The following is a 27,626-nucleotide window of genomic DNA, read 5'->3' on the forward strand; positions in this document are numbered from 1 at the left end:
TTACCTCGAGAGGTGAATTAGTCCCTGTGACGCAGAGGGTTTCAGAGAAGATTAAGTAGGCAGAGACACTTGTCTAGAGCTCTGTCTGCGTGGTTTTTTTTTTTTTTTAGTTAGTAGCAGAAATTGTCCTGCACGTAACATTTATCTGGCCAAATTGGAAACCTGCAGTGTGTTTTGGTTGCTTTGTCACTGTCTTTGCTGCTGTACTGAAGAATGTCCTTACTCTCACCAGGAGATGAAGATGAACCAGAGCGTTTTGATGGTCTTTCTCTCTTATACTGGTATGCTTAACCATTAGGTTCTGATGGCATTTTTCTAGTCTGTAGTTGGGAAAAGTACAGTAAAGGTAATTTAAAAGCTGTAGCCATTTTTCAGCTGCTGCTTTTCATGAGCAACCAGAGTTTATCATTTAGATTTTTGTTTAAGCGTCAAGTAATACCTATTTTGTGAGGGAAGGGTATTATTCTTCCATTGGTAAATCTAGATAAATATTTGTTTGTGGACATAAATGACTAATAATTCCTCAGGAATGCAGTTCAGAAGAACATCCGGAGCCATATGTTCTGATAAGTCTCTAGCAGATATAAAACATAAAGCTGTTGAACTTCCGTGCGTATGCTGGTAAAAAGTAATAGAAAAAAGTATGAAAGATTTCATTTTACTTGCCTTTACTACTACATTTGCACAAAATTATACGCACTTAGTCTATTAGCATTCCAGGACTTCAGCTGGGAGTGTTGAGTTTAATAATTTTTCAATAATTCCAGTGTAACAAAGTTCTAGTGTACGTTTTGTAGAGTCTTGCTTGTTTATTTCATGTTGCCTCACATCTTTTCTCCTCCATGTGCTAAAAGCTTGCTTACGAGTATTTCTGCATTACTTCTCAAGGAATGAGCAGCAACATCTGATTATTTAATTTGCACCCTTTTCTACAAAGAACATTGAAATTATTTTTTGTTACTTCTGCCCATTGGTTTAGAAACCTATTTCCTTATTTATACTGTTGAGCATATTTCTAATGGTTTTGGGGAAGCGGTCTAACATTTTATGAATATTAGATAACAATAACATGAAATAAATGTTGGATGGGCACTAAATCCAAGTCTTTATATAGTGAAACTGTGAAAGCCCTGTATATTTGAGTAGAACTAACTTGAGTAGCTTAACTTGAAGATCCATCTCTAAGTTATGTGGGAGAAAAACTGACACCAAAAGCCAGCAAGATGTGATATGCTAAATGAATTTGGGGAATTTGAAGATCCTTGTCTTTGTATGATCCTATGTGATAATTTTAAACTTCATGTATTGGAGGGATTTGGTCTTTAGAGCATAAACACAATTGAATGCCTTGTAAGTGTCTGTTCAAAGCGTTAGTCCTTTCTAACTGTAGATGGCAACATTGTGATAATTTCAGTGGTTTAGAGATACCTTATTCCTCTCCATTGTGAACTATTAGTTTGTATATTGTCTGTATCCTCTTTGTCTGAATCTATTTTATGTTACTTAGAGTCTTTTGAAAGTATTGCCTGCTACTTCTGGAAACGTAAATCCTTTCCTATTAAGTGTTCTGTGCCTAGATTTGATCATATTTCATGATCATTTTATATAGTAGTATATAAATAGGTTCTACCATTTCTGGTGAACTCTGTTTTCCTTTGGTAAACTTTAGACTTACAATCTATGATCTTTTAAGACTTCACGAAAGTAAACTTCTGAGTGAGGTTGTAACAGCATTTCTAGTTGCTTTTTTATTTTAATAAAAAACTGCTATGTGAAAACTGATGAGAACATGGCAGAACAAGAAACAGAGCAGTAGTAGCAAAAGGCAAGGCAGAAAAAAAAGAATAATTGGCTGCTTATTTTAAAGATCAGTGTACCTTGTCTAAGTTTTCAAAGGTGGATACGAATCAGGACAGATCTGTAAAGAACATGACTAGTATGTTGTCTTCCAGCTTCAAAACAATTTAAATTCATGGGGTAATTGAAGTGACAGTACTGGGTAGTAATGCAAAATACTCTGCTGTTGTACTGTAGAAGTAGTTTATCAAAAAAGTTTTGTTAGAAAAATAGCAGAGTTAAGGATTTATTCTTTCTTTCAGGCTGTGATTACGTAAAACTGTTCGGTTCGCTTTTAGCCGTACGAAGTGCGCCTTACGCTCTGTCATGTAGTAGCAAGGTCATGGGCAGTCTTGTCAGTGGCCAAATACACTAACTAGGTTTCCTCATGCCCTTTTAGCCTATGAAACAAATACTGCAAGAAATACTAAAGTGAAAATTACATAATGTTTGAAGCATAGGCTTCTTGGTTTTTTCCAAAGATCAATTATTAGGTCTGTTCTTATGGCCCGCCTTTCTAAAGCAAAGGCTAATTTTGCAGATACTTGGGAATTTGAGGTTGCGGAACCAATTGTTGCTTTTCAGAGCCAGTGCTTATCCCTTCGATTAAAAAAAACTCATCCAGTTTTCTTATACAAAACCAAAAGAACTAGGGATGTTCTTTAGAAGCTGGATCTCTTGCCTGGTGGTAGAATTTAGGAACATTTTGACCTTCTGGATGTCTCTCTTCCCACTGGCACAGCACCTTTTAATCACATGTGCTCCGGCTTTTGCAGAAATACCCAGTTTCAGGCATGAGTTCAGGCTGTGTCCTGGATTTGGTTGCGTGGGAGGATTTGGGTCACTATGTCCTCCGGTTTGATCTTCTTTTCCCCCTGCTAATGAATTCTAGTTGTTCCATTTCACTTTAACATAATGCTCGAGAAAATGCAACTCGCTGTCTAATACAGAGCAATATGTAGGTCAGGGGAGAAAACCCTAAGTGGTGCTTCTGCTTTTTTCTAGAAGGGATCTGGTGAGTCTTCTCCAAAAATGGTACAGTAGGAGGACAAAGGAGCTATGATACAACTTGGATTTTTGTATATAATTCATCTAAATGAAAATAAAATATTGTAAAGGATAATTGGATTTACAGAAATTCTTAACACTTTGCATTCTCAGAGCGGTATGCTGGTCATGTTTCTGATGGAACTGTAAATTTAGGTTTCAAAACTCTGATTTTACTTTGTATTCTTACTTGATTCTTTACTGTTATCAACTGCCTCTGAAATACTCATCTGCCTTTAGACAATTTCAGGTGCCTTCCTGGTATCTTGTCTTGGGGTGGGAGAGTAGACAGGGGAGCAAGCAATAGAGTTTGGAAGGAAGCCTTTTTTAAAACAGAGAAAGAAAACAATGTTGAGTGAAGACATGAGAGACTGTAGGGAAAAATTATGTTCATAAATAACCACAAAGAGATATGTTAGATATCCTAAAGAATATTTTTGTATACACTGTCTTAGCTGTGGTTTTGTTTTAATATTCATTACCTGATCTAAGACATTACGATGCATTTTTCTTGCCTAAATCTAAGCTGGACCAGGTTGTAGGATTTTGTTTCTATTTAATTCTACGTATAGTTTATTTTACCTTACCATCTTATATTTGTTATGAGGAGATTGATTTTTTCATTGGGGGAAGGGGTGGCACAGAGGTATCAAACAATATGAAGTCAGTTATGGAAAACTGGTTTGGATTTGTATTAGAGTTAAAAACATGGTCGCTGTAATTTCTTCTATATTAACATAGCTCTGCATACGTTTCTGTAATTCGGGATGTAATGACTTTTATTTTATTCCTTAGGACTATTATGGGCCCTCATGGAATCAATCGAGCTGTTCACCGCATTTCTTTTTCTGATTGTCAAAATGGATTAGGTAATTAGATTGCACGTTCTGTTGATTCAGAGTAAACCAAATCTAAAAGCACCCGGTGAGCTTTTCCAGTTCACAGTGTCATCAGTAGAAGTTTAATTTATCTGGCTTTTATGGATTTGGCTCTAAGTCTATTTAGCGCAGTAGGTGGAATTATACCAATTTCTTGCTTTTTTCTTTTGCTTGTTCTGCAGGAGTTAAAATTATTGGAGGTTATCGGGCACAAACAGCAGAAGACTACGGGATTTTCGTAAAGAGAATTCTACCCGGAGGGGTTGCTGCTGTAGATAGTATGTAATTTTAATTTTTTCTTACAAACACCCTGCATATAAAAAGCTGTCAAAAGAAGTTGTCTTTAGTTTACTTTATGGGTAAGAATATTTAAAATTGCATGGTTTAGTCAGGATTCATGATGTTGTGGTTTACTTTAAGATAGAGAAAAGAAGCTTGGACCCTTCATGGGAAAAGATTTTAATACTCTCAGTTCTTGAAAATGTGTTCAAATCTAGATGTGGCTGGTGTGAAAGCAACTGGCAATCTTTCAGCGCCGCTAAATAAGCATTGAGGTGCTGAACCTGTTGTAATTTGTAAGGGAATAGAGTGGTGTCTCCTTTACAGAACCAGTATTTTGAATGAGTTGAACTTTTTTTTTTTTTTAAGTGGTGGTTTAGATGCTCAGTGTGGAAAGAACAAATTATACTAGGCAGAGTTTGCAATAATGCGGTTACAGAGCATACTTCTGTCCTAGGTCTGTATATGGGGTTTTTTGAAGATTCCATCTGGTCTTGTGCAGAATGGTCATTTAAAATAATCCAATTCTACTTCAAAAGTGATAGTTCCTAAGCTTGATATTTGCAGAAGGTTCAAAATAGAATTGGTTCTAAAAAATCTTTTAGATGTCTTTATTAATGTATAAAACATTAATGTATGTATACATAACTCATAGGTATGTTAAGAGTAAAATTCAACTGAAAGTTAATTCCACAACTGTGAAATGTAAACTTCAGTCCCACAAATATTTGTTCTATGTGTGAATAATACAAATACCTAAATAACACTTCTTTGCAGTGGCTATTCTGTGGTTAATAAGACTGATTGATAGTTATTAGTCTTATGACAATGGCCTAGTTTAGGTAGGATTAGAACCTAATCTGCTAGAAGTCATAAGGTTGTTTGTTGCATTAGATCACATAAAATTGAAAGAAAAAGCCCTGTTTTACTACTGTGATGTTTATACGTTCACCATTTTCCTGTTGATTCATGCATTACTGTTGATTTCATTACCAGGCCGTTTGCTCACTGGTGACCTAATTTTGGATGTCAATGGAGAAAACTTAATTGGAGTAACGAATGAAAGGTATATTTGTACTGATTACTAAATGTTTATTAGAGCCTGGAATATTATATGGGGGTTTTCTGGACATTACTGACCACTGATTAAAAGAGCACAACTCTACTGGGGTCCTTGGAGTTCAACTGGCAATTACTTTATCCTATAAATCTAATTCAGCGAAACTATTGTGGAAAAGTGACAGGACTTTATATGCTTTTATAATGACAGAATAAGCTAGTTTCTTAATGATGTAGATTATAGATTGTGTGTGAAAATAGCATTAAAACATATTAAGCTGTTAAAATATTTTTATAACCATATGTTGGTTCAATACCAGTGAATGTAAATGATGCAGCTAACAAGTATCATTGTAATGGGACAACGACGGAGAAATTGTTTAGAAAAATTTGTAGAATATGTTGGATGGTTTCTGTAGCTGGATCACCAGAAGTCAATGCAGCTTAGTGTTGAAGACGTAGATTTAAAATTCAAAGAAAAAATACACTATATATTGCTGAGGGAAATCCTCAGCAATGAAGCATGCCTGAGCAGTAGTTTTTCTCTGGTGCAGGCTGTTAATCCTGAAGGACATCCAGGAAGGCAGTAGGATGGACCAAGGAGAGATGGGGACAAAAGGGAACGGAAAGAGGGGGCAATCCCAGTTTATTCCTGTCACTAGGCACAGACTCACCACAGTCTGTCTTCCGCTCAGTTCTCCAATACTTAATTTGGGTTGTGCTGCTGGCAAGCTTTTTTCTCTGTATCTGGCAGTCAAAATGATTAATGACATTAAGAATTTGTTCATTTTCCTGTTCTTCTAGCATTACTTACCATGTGCTTCTTGACAGCACGCTGGTATATTTATTCGGCTGTTTTTCCCCGCTTCTAGGGCTGTTGACATCTTGCGAACAGCATCAGCATCTAATCACATGTCTCTGCTAGTTGCCAGAGATGAAGAAGCAAAGTAAGAGAAAAATAAAACATTGTTTTAATAAAAGGCCAACACTATGTCTAAGGTTGGGTGGGTGGGCTTGCATGTATTTTTCTTTCAGATTAATCACAAAATTGCACCACATGCCACATTTTTCTGTGTAGTATTTGATACCAATTCATTCTGAGACTATTTGCACCAATTAAAGTAGCAAGCTCAGGCCAATTTCAGTTTAGTGAAGAGGATTGAAATGTTATGTTGCCAGCTAATACCGTTAAAAAACCATTTGTTGTGATAATTTTTTTAATACCTCTCACATTTTAAAATAATAAAAAATGATGAATATGTTAGATCAACAGTACCACAGAACTGTATGACTTAAGCTGGTCTTGCCTTCTGAAAAAAAGCAGATTTAGTTACTGTTTCCCCTCAGATGTTTGCTTTTCAATCTTTAATGAGCTTTGAATTAGTTTGGATAAGTAGGTTAAACTGTTCACTGCAGCAGGTAGTCCAAAATACGTCCATTATAGGGACGTTTATGTTAAACATTGCTTTAACCTTGCTGTCTGAAGTGAGGCATATAAACCCGTATTGGCAGAGAATCATCAGCAATGCCTATGATCCAGGTCTGTATCCCCTTTTGACTTAAATCTGTGGAGGAAACGGCTGGTATGTAACTTTATTTGATAATCATGGGAAGAGTATCTGCTGTTATTTGCCGTTCCTGGGATGTTCCACTTAGAGTCATCTCTCCATAAAGGAATCTTCTTTAAATTCCTTTAGCCTTTTGTCCGATTCAAACTTCCTTTTTCTGTTCCTGTATTTTTTGTATTTGACAGACATTTAAATCACTCTGTAGCCCCTGATCTCTCCTCTTTTCAGACCGCCTAGGTATATGTGAGGTCCACTCTTAATCTGCTTTTATCTAAAGCATACTGACCTAGTTCCTCTAAACTCCTTGAATAATTAAAATCCATCAGTCATTTTACTGTTCTGGTGGTATGCCCAATGGCCTGTGCAGAATTTGCCACTACATACAGTCCCTCACTCAGACACCTGTCAATTAATTTCTTGTGACTGTGTGTTCTGTGCTAAAAGATTATTTGATTTATACTCAACTGTGTTTATGTGTGTTCCCTGGGTCTGGCATTAGTTCAGTAAATTTTGTCATTTAAAAAAAGCAATGCATCCAGCAGATTTCAACAACCCTCTGCAGTTACTGGAGTTACTTGGCAATTGCATTCCCCGCAATCAGTTAATTTACGTTGTCTCTCTCTAATTCTGTAATATTAATTTGCTGATGTTTCTGTCTTACATTACTCTAGATTATTTGCATTTTTTTAATCTGTTATCACTGAGGTAATTGTAGCTCTGATTATAAACTTTTTTTAAATTAGGCTGCATTCAGTATTAGATTAATCAAGATTTTTTGTTTTCTCTTTAATGCATATAATACAGGATGTACATCTTTGTCGGGTTTTTTGCCAGTTTGTTACAATATGATTGGTTTCTGCAAAGAACTTCTGCTTTTTTTTTTTTTTTGCTTTTTTTTTTTTTCCCCCCCCCCAACAGTGCGCCTGACCAAGGATTGCCCTTTATTTTATCTGTTTGGGCTTTTTAAAAAAGATACTGTAATGAAAAAGATAAGCAAAGCCCAAGCACATACAATATTTAATATATAATGATATTTATTTAACTCAGATGAAATAGACTGCAAATTTCTGAGAAAGCTAAATAGAAGTTAAGAATCTATGGGGTTTTTTACTCATTCTTGAATAATTAATAAATATTTCTTCTATCCTCAAAAATGAGGTGCCATAGCTTGCTTTGCCAGTCTCTTCTGGGTTCTTGTTCTGTATAGCTGAACTAAAAGCTTTCTTTAAAAATGTGAGTATGCTATTGGTGTATTATCTGATTCCTTCTAATTTAAATAACTTGTTGTGGACCTAAGTAATACCACTGTCGTCTTATCTGTAGTTGACTTGGATTACAAGTTTTTAACGTTTTGGAATCCAGGGTAAAGAGAGGTAATAATTAAGGTCTTCTACCAGTAGTCATAGAATCATAGAATCGTTTAGGTTGGAAAAGACCTTTAAGATCATCCAGTCCAACTATTAACCTAACACTACCAAGTCCACCACTAAACCAGTTAAGGGTAGAGTAGCAATTTTGTGTTTCCTGGCTTGGTGGCTGGATTATTTTTAATGAAAGTAAAAACTAGGAATCATTAAGATTGGAAAGGATCTCTGAGACCATCAGTCCAACCATCAACCCAACACCACCATGTCCCAAAGTGCCACGTCTACCCGTTTTTTGAACACCTCCAGGGATGGTGACTCCACCACCTCTCTGGGCAGCCTGTTCCAGTGCTTGACTACCCTTTCTATGAAGAAATTTTTCCTAATATCCAATCTAAACCTCCCCTGACTCAGCTTGAGCCCATTTCCTCTCGTCCTATCACTAACTACCCCATTTCATGCATAGTCTATTGCTATTCCATCCTTATCCTTCTGTATTACATTGTTTTTTTCTTGCCTCTTCCGAACATTTGACAGGGCTTTCCTCTTTCAGTTGAGGTTGAGCTTCCTTCTCTGAGGAAGGGTAACCATTCAGTAGAAACAGTAGCAGGTTTCAAAAGGTGCATTTAAACTACTGCCAAATCCTGATGGAGAGGATCTTTTTATTGCCACAGGAAAGAATTTCTTGACCTGATGGATAAGTATGGCTCTCACAGTGACACCAGCTCTGCAAGAAGTTCTCCAACACAGCTGTTAGCTGGTGAGAGACTGCTTTCTAGCCTGACATAATGCTGTAGGACAATAGTCATACTTGGGTGGAGTAGAAGCTAGCACTTAAAACTCTTCTCATTTGGGGGGAGGGTATATTGGAGGAAGTGGCTGAAAGTCAGGCAAAACACATTTTTACTTAGACTTTAACATTTAGTTTGTAGTCTAAACATGTAACTTGTGGGGTTTGTGTGTCAGTTTCCCCAACTCTTAAAATAAATATACTGCCACCTACTTTCAGCATTGTTAATTAGTGAATAATGTGAAAAGTATCTGGTCTTTGTAGATTAAATGTACCATAAGATTTCAAAGTACTAATAAAAATTTGAGCTAGAATACCATCAATTCTAATCCTTGTGGAATTGCTGCCTAATTAGGATGCCTTTATATAGCATGAGTGATTACTCAGTTGAGATGATTTTTGCACCCAGTTTGAAAAAAAATCATCACTTGCTATGTTTTAAAGAATTATTCCTGGAACCCTGGGTGGCTCACAATTCTTAATTGTGTAGACTTAAGCTTTCTTTTGGTTATTTGATTGCTTATAATTTGCCTGTTTTCTAACATGAAAATAGTTCCACTGAACTTACTTAAATGAGTTGAAACTTTGTGCTTTTTCCCAAATGTGTGTTTTATTTCTTTTCTTTCATTGTTTCTTTAAGCAAAATCTGTAGAAAGCCCTTCTTCTGGCTCATCCTCAAGGTCACAGAGTCCTCAGTTGAATCCAAAGGATAATACCATGACCAGCAGAAATAATTCTGTCCCAGCACCATCCCCAAAGCTTGCAAAGTAATTTCCGAAACTGACTGTAACTCTCTTGTGTGAGCTGTAGAAAATGGTGTATATGGCTGCTCAGGAAAATTTTGGGTTGAACACTTCAGTGTTCAACTTTTCCTTTTTTTTTAATATCCTGTAAGTTATAATACCATTGATATTGCAAACTTTCAGTTTTAAGAAGGTATTTCTCTCATCTATTTATTGTTTACATGGTAGAAGTAGATTAGTCAGATTGACTTTTGATCTTAGTGTCTCCTAATGAATTAATGCTTCTGGTTTATGTGTACCTAGGTACTCCCATAAGCCTTTGATATATGTAGTAGAGAGGAGCTTTATTTTATTATTTCACAATATATTGGTTCTTTCTGTAATTGCCAGAAGTAACAACTGAAGCTGCTGATTTTGTAGTAAGTAGGCAGTGTAATGTTTGAACATTGAGATTAAATGTCCACTATTTCTATTTGTTGCTGTAATACATATTTGTGAAACCAGTAAGATAAAGATACTATATCACTTGAGTCTTTATTGAGTATCTAGTTCTGTGAAGTAATTATAGTTTTCTTTTTTCCTTTCTCTTTGTAGGGATAGTGCATTTCAGATTATCTCTGTTTGCAAAGGAACAAGCCTGGGTTTGAATATTGTAGGAGGAATTAACAGAAATGAAGGGCCTTTGGTATATATTCAAGAAATTATCCCTGGCGGTGACTGTCATAAGGTAAAGACCCTTTTTCCCTCCCTCCCCCTTCAGTCCACCTCTATTTTTGCCTTCATTTAGTACTTTATATCTAGAGTTATATTTTAAATACAAATTTTGTTTGTGTTTCCTTTAAACAGAATTATCTCATTGCACCATAGCATGGTTACATGGTAACAAAAATTATTCATGAGTTCATTTGAGGTAAATAAGGATCTTATTCCCCAATTTACGTATGAGAAAATAAGAAATCAACTTCTTTAAGAGGTTGCATGATGCAAGGTAAATCAGCACAGATGGGACAGAGCTACAGATTGCATCTCTTTTTTTTTTTTTTTTTTTTCTTGGACATTCAAAAAATCATTTTTCCCTTGGGCTTAATTTAAATGGATCCTTGCAGTTGGAAAGCATTGTGTAGGCAAATTAGAATAAAAAATATTCTGATAGTGCAGACTTATAAAATGTATGAATCGCTACTGATTACTGTTTTTATTTTTGACAAATGCAATATATAAATCAGGAGGGTTTGTCAGTTTTTAAAAAATAAATAACTAACAGAACTGTCTGGTTCAAGTGCACAAAACTGTTATTCAAGAGTCTCCTTTTGCATCCTGAGTTGTTATGGTTATTTTGATGTGTAGATAGCCAGGTTTTGCCTCTTGCCAAATAAGAGGGTACAAGTTAATTTCACGAGCAATGAGTTTTGCCCCAAAACAGTCTATAACTATTTGTGACTGAATTTTTGTAGATTAAGGTTAATTCCAAAATGCCAAGATGGAAGGAAAAAATGCAATGTGTCTCCAGGACTTCTTTTAGTAGATAAATGGTAATCATTCTTCTTTTGTTTTCTCCTATTTTGTTGTGGCTTCCGAAACATTTTTCTCATTGTAAACATATAATTTAAAGCCTATCATATATAATCGATAGACTGAGACTGAGACATTAATTTGCAGTAGGTTCTAATATTCGCAATATTAGAGGCAATTTCCAATCTTGGTTGTCCTGTTTGAGAAACCCAAGTAGGAAGCATATTTTAAATCTCTGCCACACGAGGGCAGCATTGAAATGGGTATCTTTTAATAGGCTGGATGCAAGTGAAATAAATAAAATCAGATCTACAACTTTTTTCTTTAATTAAAACCAAAACACTAAGTGACAAAAAATGTAGTAAAGCGCTATCATAGGTTTGAAATAACACAGCTAAAATTATGGCATGTGGGTATTAAATATATAAAATTATACTGGTCTTGAAAAGGTATTTTACTTATTTCCTATGTATCTTCTTCTGTACATGGTTTGTTTCACATGGTCAGATTGATTCTGTCATTAATTTCTTAAAAGCTGAAGAACACAAACGTGTTGTGTGTAATTTAATGTGTATTACATTACACAAATGTCATAACTAACTCTGTAACCATAGGTGAATTACATGAATTTTCAGTTAAATTGTTGAAGCCTCTATTAAAATGTGAGTAAAGAAAGCTTTATCTTAGTGTGAAATCTAGCCTAGCATGTTTAAAGTCTTGTCTTACAGTCTCTGAGACAGAAATGTGGCATGTTCCTGTGCTGGTAGAAAGTTTGCAATGAATTCAACAGAAGCACAAAGTTGACAATATTATTTCTGTTGTGGTTTTGACTGGTGAATTCCTAATAGACGAATCTGGTTTTCTCATTAAGATAAGATAAGGCTGGTAAGTGCCTGAAGAGTCCCATGTATAGCCAAGAACATTTGGGTTTGGAATACAAATTAATCCAGCTCACAGCTGGATTAATTAGTAAAGAAGCCTCCTGTAGTCAGATGGGTTGATACTCCTTGCTGGAAAAATTACTCTCTGTGGTTTGTTTGTTTGTTTGTTAGTTTTTAACAGAAATATGCATCTGGGTCCAAATTTGTTCTTTACACAATATCTGAGATCTGTTCTGTCTGATGAAGCTTTTATAATGACTGCTATCGTGATTAGGTAATTGTTTGATCTGCTGTTTATTTCTGGAAGATTGTCAGGCAAAATGTATAGCCATTCTTGATACTTCTTGTCCTAACAGATCCAGAGGAATGTGTTAAAGTGCTGCGATGATACAGTTCTTTCTATAGTGTTAGCAATTAATATAAAATTTGTGGGTTTGTTTTTTTCTTTGTTGTGTTAGGATGGACGATTGAAGCCTGGAGATCAACTTGTATCCATAAACAAAGAGTCAATGATTGGTGTCTCCTATGAAGAGGCAAAAAGTATAATCAACAGAACAAAGATGAGGTATCTCTTACTGTCAAACACCTAACCCTCCAAAATGGTTTATGTACAATATTTATGATCAGATTGTGAAATGTCATGTGTACTTAGAGGAAATGCAGGGGATATTAATTTCAATTGCAGTATTATTTCGTAGCAAAAGACTCGAATGCACCTTTTAGACCTGTAAAATTATGATACATTCATTCCTTTCAAAAGAAAAAGAAACCAAAACGCAAACCCACGCTATGTGCCTTTTTTAATGGTGGGGAATAGAACAACCTTTTAGAAAAATAAATAAATAAAATCACACAGTGTTTGGGAAAATGTAATTATGTAATTTTTACAAGAGTAGCATATAATCTTATGAACACTATAGTATACAGTATGTTGAAACTTTTTAAATTTTAATTTTAGGTTTGAAAGCTTTTGGGAGATAGCTTTTATTAGACAAAAAAATACTCCCAGTTATTCAGAGAATCTGCAACGTCCTTCCAGTCTCTTAACATCTTCTCTAGCATATGGAGAGCAACAGACTGCAGTACTTAGTCCTCTTGCATCTCCTAATGGGAAGCTTGTTTCGATGTTCACTCCAAATGCTGTGAGTATAGTTATTACTCCTCTTAATATAAAGTGAGCAAATGGTTGTTTTTTCTAGTTTTATTGGAATTTCAATATAGGGTTATTTTAATTCAGTTTCCATTCTAGTAAGAAAATGACTGGCTCTTTTTCCTGCACAATATTAATTATTTGGAATATCAAGACTTTTCTAGAAGACATGTTGTGTAACAGTAGAGTAAACCACACTGATGAGAGGAATGAGAGTATTAGTTGACTTAATAAGCATTAATTGTGTTCTTAGATACAAAGTTCTCCTTACTGTTTCTCTAGGGTGTAAAGTTTCAGAAACAGATATATATAGTTATATACTTCAGAGATAAAGTACTCTCTGATTACTACATATGTGTGAGTACAGTACAATCTCACAAGTTACACTTCCTCCAGGATGATGAGACTTTTGCTTAAAAATCAGAGTCCTAGAAGAATGTGGCTTTTGCCCCTTTCTTTCAGCTAAGCAACAATTGTTTTAATTCATGCAGCTCACCGTTAGTGTAAAGAAGTGATGTTGACCATAAGAAGATTTTAAAACTACTCTATTATTTCCATTTTTAAAACCATGTTTTTGGTTTATTGCATTTTTAAAACTGAATCGAGTATTGTCTTTGAACAAGGAAGAATAAAATGTTCCATGTCAAACAAAAAGTCGAAACAGGTGATTCTCAATTGTTCTTACGTTTGTACTTAAAATTCTTGCCCCTTTATCTTTCCTGTTAGAGATATAAACATTGAAACAGGTTGCCTAGAGAGGCTGTGCTATCTTAATCTGTGAAGATATTCAAAACCTAACTAAGGTTTTGACAAGGCCCCGATCTAAGTTTTTTGCATGGCATTCCTTCTCAGAAGCACCACCACCACCCATATCTTCCATTTTCTCCTGGGGTTGTTTTGATCTATCCAGCTCTATGTCTCCCCCGGTCTTCCTGCCTCTCCCTCTCCTTTACATTATTGTGTATTTCTAGTTTGGCTTGTGATCTACTTTAGAAATGGTATTTCATTACTTTTGGTTTTCTTTCATAGATGGAAACTGGAGTCAAGATGGGAGAGCAATCTCCAATTAATTCCCTCGACAGCAGTCCTACTGATGTCTCTGCTGCTGGTAAATGCTGATTTAATTCCCTGCCACCTTTTTTTTTCTTCAATAACTGTAATACAGAAAATAGTACACAGTGAGACTTGATAGTCTTTAAAAAAGGAATATTGCACTATTTTTGTAGTGCTAAAAGAGGACTGAGATCAATGGATTGTTTAGTAGCTTCTGTCAAATATAACTTACATTGTTTTTAACAAACAGCTGAAACCAAACAAAAATGAGTGATCACAACATTTGCTGTACAGCAGTAATGATAATAGACTCAGTAGAAACCAGATAATGAAGACTCACATATAGATCAAGATTAGGTTGCCATAGAAACTGTGCTTTCTTGATTTGATGAAATTCTGTGGATGTATACTGCTTGCACTTTTTTTTTTTAAATCATGGCAGCGTATTGGAAGGATAGAATAACACACAGACCTCTTTAACGGTTTTTCAATTAATAACAAATAGAATATATATTTGTATATTTATATTTGAAAGTCATGACATTCAAACAAAGATAATAGTCACTTTGATCATATCTCTAAATGTATATTTTGGAAAGAACGCTAAGGAGAAACAGAGGTTGTAGAATTTGGTCAGAACCAAATCTGAACTGAGCAATTGTAATTCCTTTGAGGAACAAATACGCGTTGTATGTCCAACAGTGAAAATGCAGTAGTCTGACATAATCATGAGAGTCTCGGCTGACACAGTAATATAACTGATTCTGTTCTGTATTTCTATACGAAGACCTGAACTATATTCTTTTTCTTCAGGTGGTAAGTAAGCTTAACCTGCGCTTCTCAACTTTATGTCTAACATACTGAGAAGATAGACAAACATACAGGATCTTACTCATTCTCGATGTCACTCTACTGATTTTATTTAAATTGTACTTGCATATTTTATGGCTCATATTAGATATCCTAATTTTAAATTAAACAGTCTCCATATTGCAAATCTGATCAGTTGGCTTCCTTCCTTGAAGGGTGAGCTGACAGAATATGAACTTTTGGAACTGGAAAGGTTGTAGTATGGAATACACCTGGAGTTTAATGATCACACAGTTTTTTCATACTGATCATGAAAAACACCACAGATAAATCAGAGGAACAAGACAAAAGGCTATTTTTGAATATATTCAGAATATAGGACTCTTGGTTAATATAATGCAATACACAGGAGCTTCATTGTTGCTTAAAGAGACCAAGAAGGCCACAGTTTCTTAACATATCTGAATAACGTAGGTAGTAGAGTGGAAAGCAGAAATACTCGCAGCTCCAGTTTGTACTGTTTCTTGTCATTTTTAATTTTAATCTTACTTAATAGCACATCCTTAGTCAAAGCTGCCACTTCTCCCATGCTGCCCTTTTTCAAGGATAACCTTTCAAAGATAACCTTGAAAAATGAAAGTAGCTCTTTAGATTTTTTTTTTTTTAAATGCTGTAAGAAAAATCGGCATAATTTTGAGAAATTCTTGCACAAACTCATACATATGGCTTTTTCATTCTGAGTTGAAAGGAAGTGTGCCAATTCAGCTGAGGTTCTAGCCCACTGTCTTCAGAATTTAATATAGTATGTGAGAGGTGTTAGTGTCAGAGATTTTCAAGATGTTTTGGTTTATACTTTTGGCATATAAAGAGAATGTAAATTACTTTGAGCTTGGAAACAGATATGCTGTGAAACTAAAAAAAAAAAAAGAAAAATTTCTCTGTGATTCCTTCTGTTCCGTTAGAGAGAATCTCAAGCTGCAAGATCCTTTAGTTTTCAAATGCTGGGTTTGGTTTCAGTACCTCTCTAGTCCATTAATGAAATACTGAATTAAGGTCTAAATTATATTTCTAAATAATGAACGTAAGCAAGTATTCAATTTTCTTCTGCAAAAAACAAGTTTATGAATTTGTTCTATTTACATACCTATAAAATCCAAAGAAATTGATAGTTCAGTGCTCCTTTTGCATCCTGTCTGTGATCAAAGGCTTCCAAAAGTTGCTGCTTCTTGTGTGGTATCCACACGTGTGTCTGAAACATGACAAAGCTGTGACTGCATTTTTTGAGTTCCATTAAAACTAAGCATGCACACCAAAAAAAAAAAAAAAAAAAAAAAAAAGCAACTATTCTGAAATCTTGCATATGGACTGCTTAGTACTGCTAGCTTCTTTTCCTTTCCGCAGCTTAATTGTTTGTGTATGTTGGAAATAAAATACATGCACCGTAAGTTATTAATGCAACTAGCTAAAATTATGCAAACTTATTTTGCATTTTTGCAAAATATTATTTTGCAAAAATTATGCAAAAAGTATTTCTGACTATAAGGACTGGAGAGGAGGGCATGATGGATGATGGCATAATGGATGGTAGTTGTTGGAAAAGAGTTCCTCCCCAGGAAAAAATACTGAGGAGCCTGCTGGAATTCAGTCTAAGCTACCTCCACGCAGTCCTTAGTTGGCAACAGGTCATTCCCTCTCTTTCCACAGTGTTTTCTAGACCACTAGATATGCTTTTGGGAACTCTTGATTATGCTGAGGGTGTGTCTTGAAGGTCTTTCTCGGAATTCACAAGTGTGTTTCCCCTTCTGTTTCCAGAGTAACTGTGTATCTCTGAGAGAAGAGAAAATACCACAAGCATAAGCCATATGCTTGATGAATCACTCAAAGTTATTCCTGTTTTCTTTCTGCTAATTTGCTACTTGTCACTTTTTGATGTGAAAAAATACTTTAAGTGATTGATGCCCATAATTTTTGTTTATTATGTTCTTTAAAAAAAAAAAGGTGAATTGAAATATTAATATGCATTTGATGAGAAGAGCTTCAGAACAAATTTTTTCAAAGCAATAATTAACATTGTATTGTTATTTAATTTTTTTTTTTTCTTAGTTATTGCCCCCAGCCAGAATGATGACTATGAGCTGCAAGGAAGGAACTCTACTATTCGTCTCAAAGCAGAAAAGCTGGAGAGGGTAAATACTTACAATCTTTGGAGCTTTCCTTTCTCCCCCTTCATGATGCATGTAAAACATCTGGAGCATATTTCTAGGTTGACAAACTTTAAGGTATGAATTATACACCAAATATTCTAGGTGGATAGTTCTTTCAGGTTGCAAGCCAAGATTTCATTTTATATATTGGGCAAATTACTGTTTTTGTTAATCTAATTACTGATTAACTCTTCTGGGAATCTGAACATCCCTCGGGATTTTTAAGGCAGTTATTAAGGACAAAGGGTTTTGCTTATTACGCTCATCTGTATTCAAGGTTAAGTAATATCTGAACATCTCTCAATTAGAAGAAAAAGTCACAGAGTGTCTCTGGAATAAAAGTGTTGTCAGTGAGAGTGTACTATAATACAAAGGCTCTTTGAAGTATAGCTCTTTAATTACTCCCCATGTCCCTGCAGTCATTATCCCTAGTCTTTTCTTTTCTTTTTTTTTTTTCCTTCAAAATAAGTTTTCTTCTTCCAGGCATTGAATTACCTCGGGATTCAGCCCACAGATGAACAGCAGCAAGCCCTAAGGCAGCAACTTCAGAAAGATTCTAAAGGAACAGTGTCTTTTGGAGGTAATAATTTGTTAATTACCATGGAAAATAATGAAATGTAGGAATACAGAAATGATAGATAATAACCATTAATATATTTTCTGTCAGTATTGGGTTGCTACTGCAAATAAAATGATACTTTGAGGCAAGAACCTTATTCTACTGTATAAAAATAAGCTTGGAATTCTGAAACTAAGTAATTGGAAAGGAAATCACAAATTTATCTAATTTAAGAGCAGCCTTGAGAAAGTTTTGATTTTGTGCTCACAAATTCCTAAATTTTTTCCTTGACTGTAGGGTACTGTAATTGTTCCAAAAAGTACTTGGGAAAGTATTGATGGTTAAAGAGTCTTCTTGAAGCAACTAAACTGACAGATTATTTAACTTGTTTAGTTTGTGAGAAGCAAGAACATTTCAACTATTGCATATAGAGAGAGATTTGCATGGAGACCATTATGATGATTCTTCTAGCTAAACGTAATTCTGATGGGAATGAGTTACTTCTGTTGGTTATGGCAATTTTGGTAGGTGACACTAACAATTGAAGAATATTTCTCATAAACTGTGAGACATATGATGGTTCTGATGCTAAAACTGATGGAAATTTCACTTTTCCTAGAGTTTATGAAAACCAGCATTGAACAGTAGTATATGCAAAATAATATCCTGTACTTGACTATTGAAAAAGACACTGGATTTTCAAGTCACCTTATCAAGATAGATACTGCATCTTTCATCAGATTTTATGTGGTGTAAACAAACTGACCTTTATATTTCCACTTTTCTGTCATGTTGTAGCAGAATTTTTTTTTATACATTCAAAATGAATGGGTAATCCAAGCTATGTTGATTGAGAATGCTGTAGTGTTTGTATTTAAAACTTTCAGCTTGGTCAACATCAATTTTACCAGCTCTGTCACAGGTTTAAAGGACCTGCAAAGGAAACTATGAGCTGTGAGCTAACAGGAAGTTTTTCCTTTTTCCTGCAGAGACACTGTGTCTCCTCTAGTAAGGTCAATTCATTGGGAAGGGCAGGTGTATAACAGGTGTGCAGATTTCTTTTAATTTTTCACAGGGGTCTGCCAAATGTAGAGCATCTCTAACCAGGTACTTAGAAGGTGAACTTCACGCCCTCTTTTGTTTTCTTTCTTCCTTCACAACTTGATTGAGGGGTATTTCATCCCAAGACCTGTTTTGAACATTTTTATTCTTATTCTTACCAGGTTTACCAAATGTTTCTGTTCAGAGAGATGTGTCCGATTCTCATATTTTCCTTTAGAAAGCTTATGGAGGGCAAACGCTGCATTTATAAAAGAGTAGCCATGTATTGTGATATCAGTAGTTGCGTTGCATCTAGTGATACTGCTACTAAACTGAACTTGTGGACTACAGCAACAAAATCTAAACTGTTTTTTAGATTTCGTTGAAGTTTCAAGGAATCTGTTCTCTACGCAATTGAATGCAACAGATGATGGCCAAAAATCTGTAACATTTGGGGTCAACGAAATTGCCAGTTTACTGGATTCACAGGTAAAATATGTACCTGTGCAGTGTTCAACTGTCGGGAGGAGATTATTGGAGAGCTTATTATATATAAGATTACTCCAAATCTTGGGCAGATGTTTAGCACAGCTCCATATCATGGTGTTCTTCAAGGTAACCTAGTTTCTGTGAAACTTTCTAAAGCAACCTACTTTGCAGAAAGCAATTCACGTAATTATGTTGTGTTTTGTTATAAGAATGGACAACAGTGATTTACTGAGTTTTCTTAATAGAATATATATTGCTACTACCTGTGTGAGTGATAAGCAATTGTTGGGCCCAGTGATTTGAACTACTGCTGCAGTGAAAATCACTTTATTCTAGAGGTGACTTTAATAAGGAGCATTTGCAGCATAGGAATACTAAAATAAAATTATGTATTATTTAAAATATTGAAGAAAACAGGGGCTATTAGTGTTGTATTCTTGGTACTTTAAAAATATTTTTATTAATCCTTTTTAACAGGAAAAATAATTGTTCCTTTGGAAGATAAGTTGGTCAGAATTTTCTTAAATGTTTCTAGTATTTTCAGAGCTTTAAATTATTTTAAAAATAAGATTATCTTCTTGTTTTATTAACAAGACCTTTTAAGATGTTAAAGATTATGGAAGATACAGTTAGCAATACATTCTAACCTTACGTATTTAAATACACAGTTTGTAACCTGTGATTCTTTGGAGGATGACATGGAAAGACTTAAGAAAGAAAGAAATGAAGCTTTAAAAGAAATGAGTAAATTAAAGGTAATACTTAATTTTTATTTGCTTTAAATTATTCAAGAGACTAATTTTGAGTGTATATAGTTGTATATAGTAATTTACTGGTTTTCTTTTTGATTTTATGTGCACTTTTTGATGAATAAATAAAAAGGCAGAGCAAACAGTCCTAATTATGTTTGAAGATTGTATGCTTGCAATATGTTTCTGGAGACAGTTGATTTTATTATTTGTATTTATTATTTGTTATACTGAATACTGATGTATTTTTTTAACCTGATTCACAGAGAAATGAGACTAAGCAGCCATTTCACAAAAGTGCATTTGGAGAAGTGACTGATTTGCATAGCAATTTTATTTAGAAATGTGTGATCCTAGTAACTGCAGTGTCTGAGCATATGCTAATACTTTTGAAAGAAGTCAGAACTGGAGGATAAATTCATCTGTTTTCAAAATTAATACATACTTTCACAGACATTACAAAATACGTAAGACCTAAAGCAACAAATATATTTATTGTTTCTTAATACCCTGGGTTACAACCATGGTCCTATGCTCCTGAATTTCTTCTTTGACAACCCAAAAGATAAAAAATTCTGGTTCTGTATTCAGCATACCTAACTCTTGTTCTTGGACAGGACTGGAAAATTCATCCCAGGATACAGGCAATTCCACAAATTGCCTCCTGGTCCAAAAAAATTCCTTCTTGCTATCAATTACAAAAATGATAGGTTGACATGCCCAAATACCTGTTCTTCGTTCTGTGCACAAAGATTCTTCTTCTCAAAACTTTGTACTGAAATGAAAGAACCCGACTTAACGTTGAACATTGAATTAGTGATCATGAGTCCCTAAACTCTTGATACTGAAAACTGGCAATGATCAGTCTGTAATTGCCTCATTTCTTATACTCCTCCCTTAATAATCTACAGTCAAATACTTGATGCTGAGTGAGAAATACCTTTGGTCTGACTCAGTATGAGAATCTTTATGCTTTTATAGCACTTTTTTTTTCTTTTTTGTTTTTTTTCTTTTAAAAAACTTCATTAGAACTTTTAACCTTCTGAAAGTGGTGTACCTACAGGCTTCTGGTATAAGTAGGTGAGTGAAAGTATGGTCAAACATACAATGTTGAAAATACCTTGATGTGAATATTAGGTTGAACAGCAATCTGTTAAAGCCACAAAAATGTCTTTATTCTGCTGATTTGTTAGATGGCTAGGTAAGAAGAGACTTAAAATGCGTATTTTACTTGCATCACAGAAATGTTCGGTAAATAATCCTCACATGCTCAAGAAACTTAAACAGTATCAATGAACTCTCTGAAAAACTAGCTTTAGAGATTAAAATCTGGTTTTGTCACAGGTTTTATAAAAGCTGTTGATTATTTATTATTCCCACCAGAACTTTTTTAATATGTGTGTTTCTGATTATACAACATTATGAACAGACATACGTTGTGGCCTAGAAACACAGTAGTTGTACAGAAGGCAGTAAGTACATTGATAGAAGTTAAGTATCGCTACCTGTAGTTTTGAAAGAGCTACTTGGGTTTTAGGAATAAAACTCTTTCTCTTTCAGACCTAATTCTTAATTATTTCTTCCCTTTTTTTTAAAAAAAACAGGAAAAATTGTCTGAATCTGTGAATTTACAGAAACAGTTAACAGAGGAGCTACAAATAGTCAAGCAAGTATGTTGAAGTTTCTTTATAATTATTCTCTTTTTTGTATTTTACTGTTTTTGCGGAAGGGAGAAGGGAGCACTTCTTTCTCTCTTGGTGCTCGTATAGACTATACTTTCACACTGATTTCAACACAAAGTGGTGCTTTTGTTAGTACAAAGCTTTTGATTAGAATTGGAGATTATTGATCCTTAAGTTTTCAGAGCAATAATACTTCTCTGCTGTTGAATTGAGGTAGGAACTGTAAGACAAGCTGGATCAGATAAGCTGGATAATAATGTAGTTGTACCTTTCTGGTCTTAAGTGTTCTTGAAGTGATTTTGCTGTTCTTAGCAACAGTGTGCCTAATCTACAGTCCTAATGTTAGCTACTTTATATGTCAACCAGAGTTTTAAGTATGAAAAAATAGACGCACTTGACAATTCTACCTGATACTTACCAGGGAAAAAAAAGGTAGTAAGTGTTTTGTGAGGAACGTCTTGTTTCTGTCTCCATATCTATCTATAACTATGAGAGAAGAAATCAGTTTCTTATGAAATTTAGCTTCCTTTTGTCTCTTAAAGGAAATTTCCAACTATATGTAAGTCTCACGTCATTTATAGCCTGTATTCAAAACTAAGTAACTTTCCTGCTTCTACTGAACATCATCCTATCAGCTCTTTTGTTCTTAGGAGCTGGCCGCCTTTCTTCTCTCCTGTACTGCTATGCATATTCCTTGTAGGTTTCTCACGGCTGGCTGTTCCATCAGATGTCGTATGTAAAAATGCGAGATACAGTTTAAAAATCTTTCCATGTACTGTTATATTAAAATTAGCTTTACATTAGATTTGTTCCGCACCTTCATTATAATCTTTCATTCCTTGAATATAAGAGAACTGCTTGAAAGCTTTTTTGCATTAATATTGTGATGTTGCTGCCTGTGCACTGTGGGACAGCAGGGAAATAAACTGGCTTCTTTTTTGGATAAAATTGAACTGGCAGTGTGCTCCAGTAGTGCACCTCTTGTGTCCATTTGCCACTGGGTGTGCAGTCTGTTGCTCTAGACTAGAGCAGATGCTCAGTCTATCAGTCTAGACTAAAGCTAGGACAAGGTACAAACCCCAACATGCAAACAGTATGGACATCAGGTCCTCAGCAGCGAGTGTTTCCATTCACGTCCCTGCTCTTACGGGGAAGGTGGACTTGGACAGAGATGGTTTAAGATGGGCTGGTTTATGTGGCAACAATGCCCATTTTCTACCACGCGAGGTCCTCGTACTTTTATTTTTCTCTCAAGTACTGTCATGTGATGGTGAAGGTCAGCTTTGCAGTACAAACCTCCGGGGGATAGATACTCTGATTTTCTAGTAAGCGTTTTAAGTAACTGCTGTTGAAAAAGTTCCATATAGTTAAATGAAAGAGAAATAATAAATCATATGCAATTACGGCACCGTGTGACCTATTTTAGGAGATACAGGCAGGCTTTTAATGGAAATTTTAGTTCTGTTTATACTTGGTGCATTTTCAAGAGTTTTATATATATTTCTGTAGTTCAGAACCAATGTTGACGCTGAGATTCATGGTGATACGAAGTTTAAAAAAATAGGCTACTTATAGTAAAAGTTGCCATTTAACTTATGATGATGCATTCCTGCTTGAGCTGAAGTTAGTGAAATGAGTTAATGAGTACATTATTGAGCCCTAATTGGCTGATTAAAAGTAAACCAACCAACTTAAGTATGTGCTTAAGGTCTTCTGAATTCAATACAATTTAAACATCTTTTTTAAATCACTGCTTTCCTGAAAAAACAAGTTTTTAAATGAGGATGTAGGCTACCAGTCATATATTGGAGTATATTTTGTCATATTTCTGTTGTCTACTAATTGTGAATTGCAGAGATTACAGCTTAATTAGGACAGGCATACGAATATTCTGGTTAATGAACTTGTTTTATTAGTACCGATTCATTAAACAGTGCTTGAATCAGTAGCTAACAGGATAAAGAAACTCTTAAGATTAAAAATATTGCTGAATTTGAAATGAGGTAGTAATTGTTTTCTAATATTGGTCTATGATAATTAAAATATATTAATTGATACATTTCTACTTTGAGATTGTGATATAGCACTGTCTTTGGGTCGTCTTTGAAATCATACGGAAGCTGAAATTGGCACAAAATACAGAAAGGCATTTTTGAGTACCTGAAGTCTTGTCAACACCATGAATGTGAAATCTGTAATGATGTGTTCTGTCTTCCTGGATGAGTTTGACTGTATTCTGTGCTGCCTGAAAGTCCAGGGTTGTGGCAACATGAAAGATCCCTTCTTTACTAGAGCTTTTTTTATGCAGTTATTGTCAGCTGAAGCACCTCAGCTAAACATAGTAAATGTGGAGGGTTGTAAAGATAGGATACTGTTTGTGGTATCCCATGCTGCTGGACTTGTGTTTCATAGGGCTAAGATTTGCTATTCTATGCTTACGTTTTCTAAGGGGAAGAGGGGTGCTTTGAAGACTAGGACTTGAATGGCTGCTCTTTTGGAAGCAGTATATAATTTATTTTACCCTGCCTGAAAGAAGTATTGGGTTTATTTTTATTTCATTAGCTTTTTTATTTTAATATATAGTAAAGATACTCCAAGTTCTTTTAAAGTATGTTTTCAGCATACAGTTTTTGTGAAATTAATGAATAAACATAATTGAATTGTAACTACAGTTTTTCAGGTAGTGTAAAAGAATACCTTTGTTCCAGTGTTCGTGGTGGCTGGAATGCTACTTGGATAAAAACTTCTCCTGACACTTGAATTTATCCAAGGAAGAAATACAACCTGGCTTTGGAAGAAACCTGTACCTTGAAATTGATTCTGTAAGGATTCAGTTTCTCTCCTCCAGGCTGCAGTTTCTTATTTGTTGTAGTGGCTTCATACCAGATGAGGACAGATGGTCCCATCAGGCATTTATATAGATGAAATATTTGCAGCTGCAGATTCCATTTCTGCTGCATCTTCTTTCATACCAGCAGTTGAATGGGACAAGAGAAAATGTTACTGAAGCATGCTGTAATCTGTCCGTTCTTCACTGGTGGGGGCCCCTTGCCTGCATAAGTAAGAGAACCCACCATGTCGCCGCAGTGCCAGCTTCCGTAACTGTAGAACAGGGAAACCTGATGGTATTGTTTCCCTTTGTGCCTCCCTGCTCTAGCAAACAGCTCTGGTTTGTCAGAAAATTTTGCTAATTCAGTTGTAGTGTGGCTAATCGTTTCATTGTAATGTAAGAATCCATTGTTCGTTAATTATTCCTTTAGGTCTTTCACTGTTGAAACCTGGTCATACTTAGTCTGCTATTACAGAGAAATTAATATTCAACAGTTGGGTTTCTGAAAAAACCCAATGGAGGAGTAAAGGTGATTCTGGATTATAAAAGATTAAACCTTTATCTCACAGAGGTCTTATTTCAAAATGAAGACCTCCCTCTTCATTATAGCAATTTTCCTGTGACTTCTCAGATGTCAGTTTATTTAAATAATTCCTCTGTGTGCATTTTTAAGATGCCACCCTTTGTCAAGGCCTCTGTGTTCATTTATATTAGTCAAACTTAACTTCAGAGCATCTTCTCACTTTTGTCTCCGAGAGTCTTTTTCCCACCTCCAGCCTATTACTGAAGGATACCTTTGCTGCTGAAGGCTACCAAACCATCCTCTGTATCAGTAGGGCCCAGCTTTTCTTGCTGTTGAGTTGCACTTTCTTACAGTGGCAAGAAAATGCCCTCTACAGAGGCAGTAATTGTGACCTCTGCTTCTGTAGATTCATAACTCCTCGGAAGCCCCTGCGTTCTCTAAATTGTTTCTAGGAAAAAGAACTGCTATGAGCAGCTCGCAGGAGGGGTGGATTGTTCTGGTGGTCGTTCAGTGAGTGCTGTCAGTAATGGCCTCTTGCACTGCTTTTAGTGCTGTGCAAACAGACAACTGTAAAACGAACTAGCTGAATAACAGAAAGACATGCAGCAGTAAGCTTCTGAATAGTCGGTGTTTCCAGGTGGAGATGATCATCACGTAGAATAGGCTTATCTAATGCTTTGTGCTTCCAGAAGGAAAAAAAAAAAAAAATCATTATGCTTGCTGTCAAATTAAAGGTTATTTAAATGTATCTCTTATCACTTGTGTTCCTATAACAGAAGCCTCTAAACTATATAACACCAATGTCATCGGTATTCACTAATGATGTTGCTGTGTGCTACATGTGTGATTACTTCTAATGCTTTATTTTCTAAGAGACCAGAATGTCCCTGGCAGTCATCCAAATTGGTATTATATTGCAAAACCATTGTAAATACGAGGAAGATGATGTCCTATATATATGTCATTGTGATTAGTTTACTTATGGCCTGAAATAAATATATATTGTTTATTAAGGCTAACAGTGTACAGGTTAAAAGTCATCTGAAACTGAGATTGGTAGATCATTTTACAGAAAAAACATTATGACAAAGTATAGGATAAGCCTGACTTGAAGGATATTGACTGCACAGAACAAATGCTTCTAAGTTAGGAAATAATAGAATTAAATCTGCTTTTGTAAGCTTAACTGACCTTTCTAGACATTTATATTATGGCACCTGTTAAATATTATATGACATTTCTTCCACAAAAATAGGAAGATTTGGTCAGAAGAGCCATAGAAGATTATTTCCTACTTATTACAGATTCATTGTGCATTTCGCCTCTGCCCCTACCTTTTTCCCCTCTAGTTCCATTCCCAACCAGGATATAGTTACAATAATAAGTTGTAATAGGTAGACTAGGAATAGGATAGTCACCTAAGTATCCTTAGCTGAGGAATTTGTACAAAGACTTTCTAGCTCTGTGTGTTTGTATATTTAAAGCTTATAACTTTAATGATTCAGAAAATTCATATAAAGTGAGTTTTTCTACAGGTTAATAAAAAGCGACTTTTTCTACAGGTTAATAAAAAGCTAAAGGGAAAGATGGTTTACTGGTTTTGGTGCCAGTAAGCCTGTATGTCTACATTTTTGATGAGCAGTTTGTTTTTTCCTAGTGTAAACTAATCTTTTGTCCAGACCTTTAGTTTGACTTTCTACATTTACAAATCAAAGTTCACTTGAATTAATATTCAGTGGTAAAATGAACTAAGCAATATCTTTCTCGAAATCAGATTTTACAACGTTTAGGGATTACTTTAGCTGAATTAAAAGCTAACAGTTTCTAATTTCCTGTTTTCCATACATTATTTATATATAAATTTTATATAACACTCTTCTGTGATGATGCAGGATAACGATAGAAGACCAGGAACTAGGCAGAAAAAATAAAAACCAGCACTTATTTTGAGAACAGTGTGGACTGAATACTTGCATTAGAAGTCCATCTACATGATGTGTGAACTCTGAATTGAGTGTGAATTCAGGCAATAATAATAAAATGAAATAACACCTCATTAAGGTACTTTTTTAGTACGGAAGTGATGGGGCAGATTCACAGCACCCAGGTGCATTTCTATAACCTTTCATTTAATTAGATTTACAGTAATCATAGAATTTGTGAGTTAATTTATTAGGAAAATTCTCTCTCTCTGTAAATACCTGTTCTTCGTTTGCACATCATACACTTAAAAATTAGCAATTGAACCATCTAACCATAAATATTAAGAGCTAGACCTAATGCCAACTGCAGTACTTCTGAACTAAATCTGTTCTTCTTTGTTAGCTGAAGTTGTAACTTTTCAATTAAATTCTATCATCTATAGGAAGCCAAGGCAGCTGTAGAAGAGACAAGAGCCCTGCGAAGTAGGATTCATCTTGCAGAAGCTGCACAAAGGCAGGCTCGTGGAATGGAGATGGACTACGAAGAAGTAATTCGCCTATTAGAAGCTGAAATTGTAGAGCTGAAGGCTCAGCTCACTGATCATTCTGGCCAAAATAAAGTAAGAAAAGCAGTCGCCTGTCGTAGTTACCATGGTT

General features: G+C 35.1%; 1 protein-coding gene across 1 annotated transcript in view; it reads left to right on the forward strand.

The window, feature by feature from the left end:
- The first annotated feature begins 213 nt into the window (after positions 1–213).
- STXBP4 (syntaxin binding protein 4) overlaps positions 214–27,626 on the forward strand; it is a 68,114-nt gene continuing 40,701 nt past the window's right edge. The window contains exons 1-17 of the mRNA XM_009478526.1: positions 214–281; positions 3,679–3,752; positions 3,944–4,039; positions 5,037–5,106; positions 5,972–6,046; positions 8,706–8,791; positions 9,462–9,588; positions 10,159–10,291; positions 12,416–12,522; positions 12,916–13,099; positions 14,137–14,215; positions 17,074–17,156; positions 17,658–17,754; positions 19,151–19,263; positions 19,932–20,018; positions 21,617–21,682; positions 27,413–27,589. Coding sequence (XP_009476801.1) covers positions 214–281; positions 3,679–3,752; positions 3,944–4,039; positions 5,037–5,106; positions 5,972–6,046; positions 8,706–8,791; positions 9,462–9,588; positions 10,159–10,291; positions 12,416–12,522; positions 12,916–13,099; positions 14,137–14,215; positions 17,074–17,156; positions 17,658–17,754; positions 19,151–19,263; positions 19,932–20,018; positions 21,617–21,682; positions 27,413–27,589 — 1,722 coding nt within the window. The remainder of the gene's footprint in view (positions 282–3,678; positions 3,753–3,943; positions 4,040–5,036; positions 5,107–5,971; positions 6,047–8,705; positions 8,792–9,461; positions 9,589–10,158; positions 10,292–12,415; positions 12,523–12,915; positions 13,100–14,136; positions 14,216–17,073; positions 17,157–17,657; positions 17,755–19,150; positions 19,264–19,931; positions 20,019–21,616; positions 21,683–27,412; positions 27,590–27,626) is intronic.

This window comes from Pelecanus crispus, chromosome 12 (genome assembly GCF_030463565.1).
Source record: "Pelecanus crispus isolate bPelCri1 chromosome 12, bPelCri1.pri, whole genome shotgun sequence".
Classification (NCBI taxonomy): Eukaryota; Metazoa; Chordata; class Aves; order Pelecaniformes; family Pelecanidae; genus Pelecanus; species Pelecanus crispus.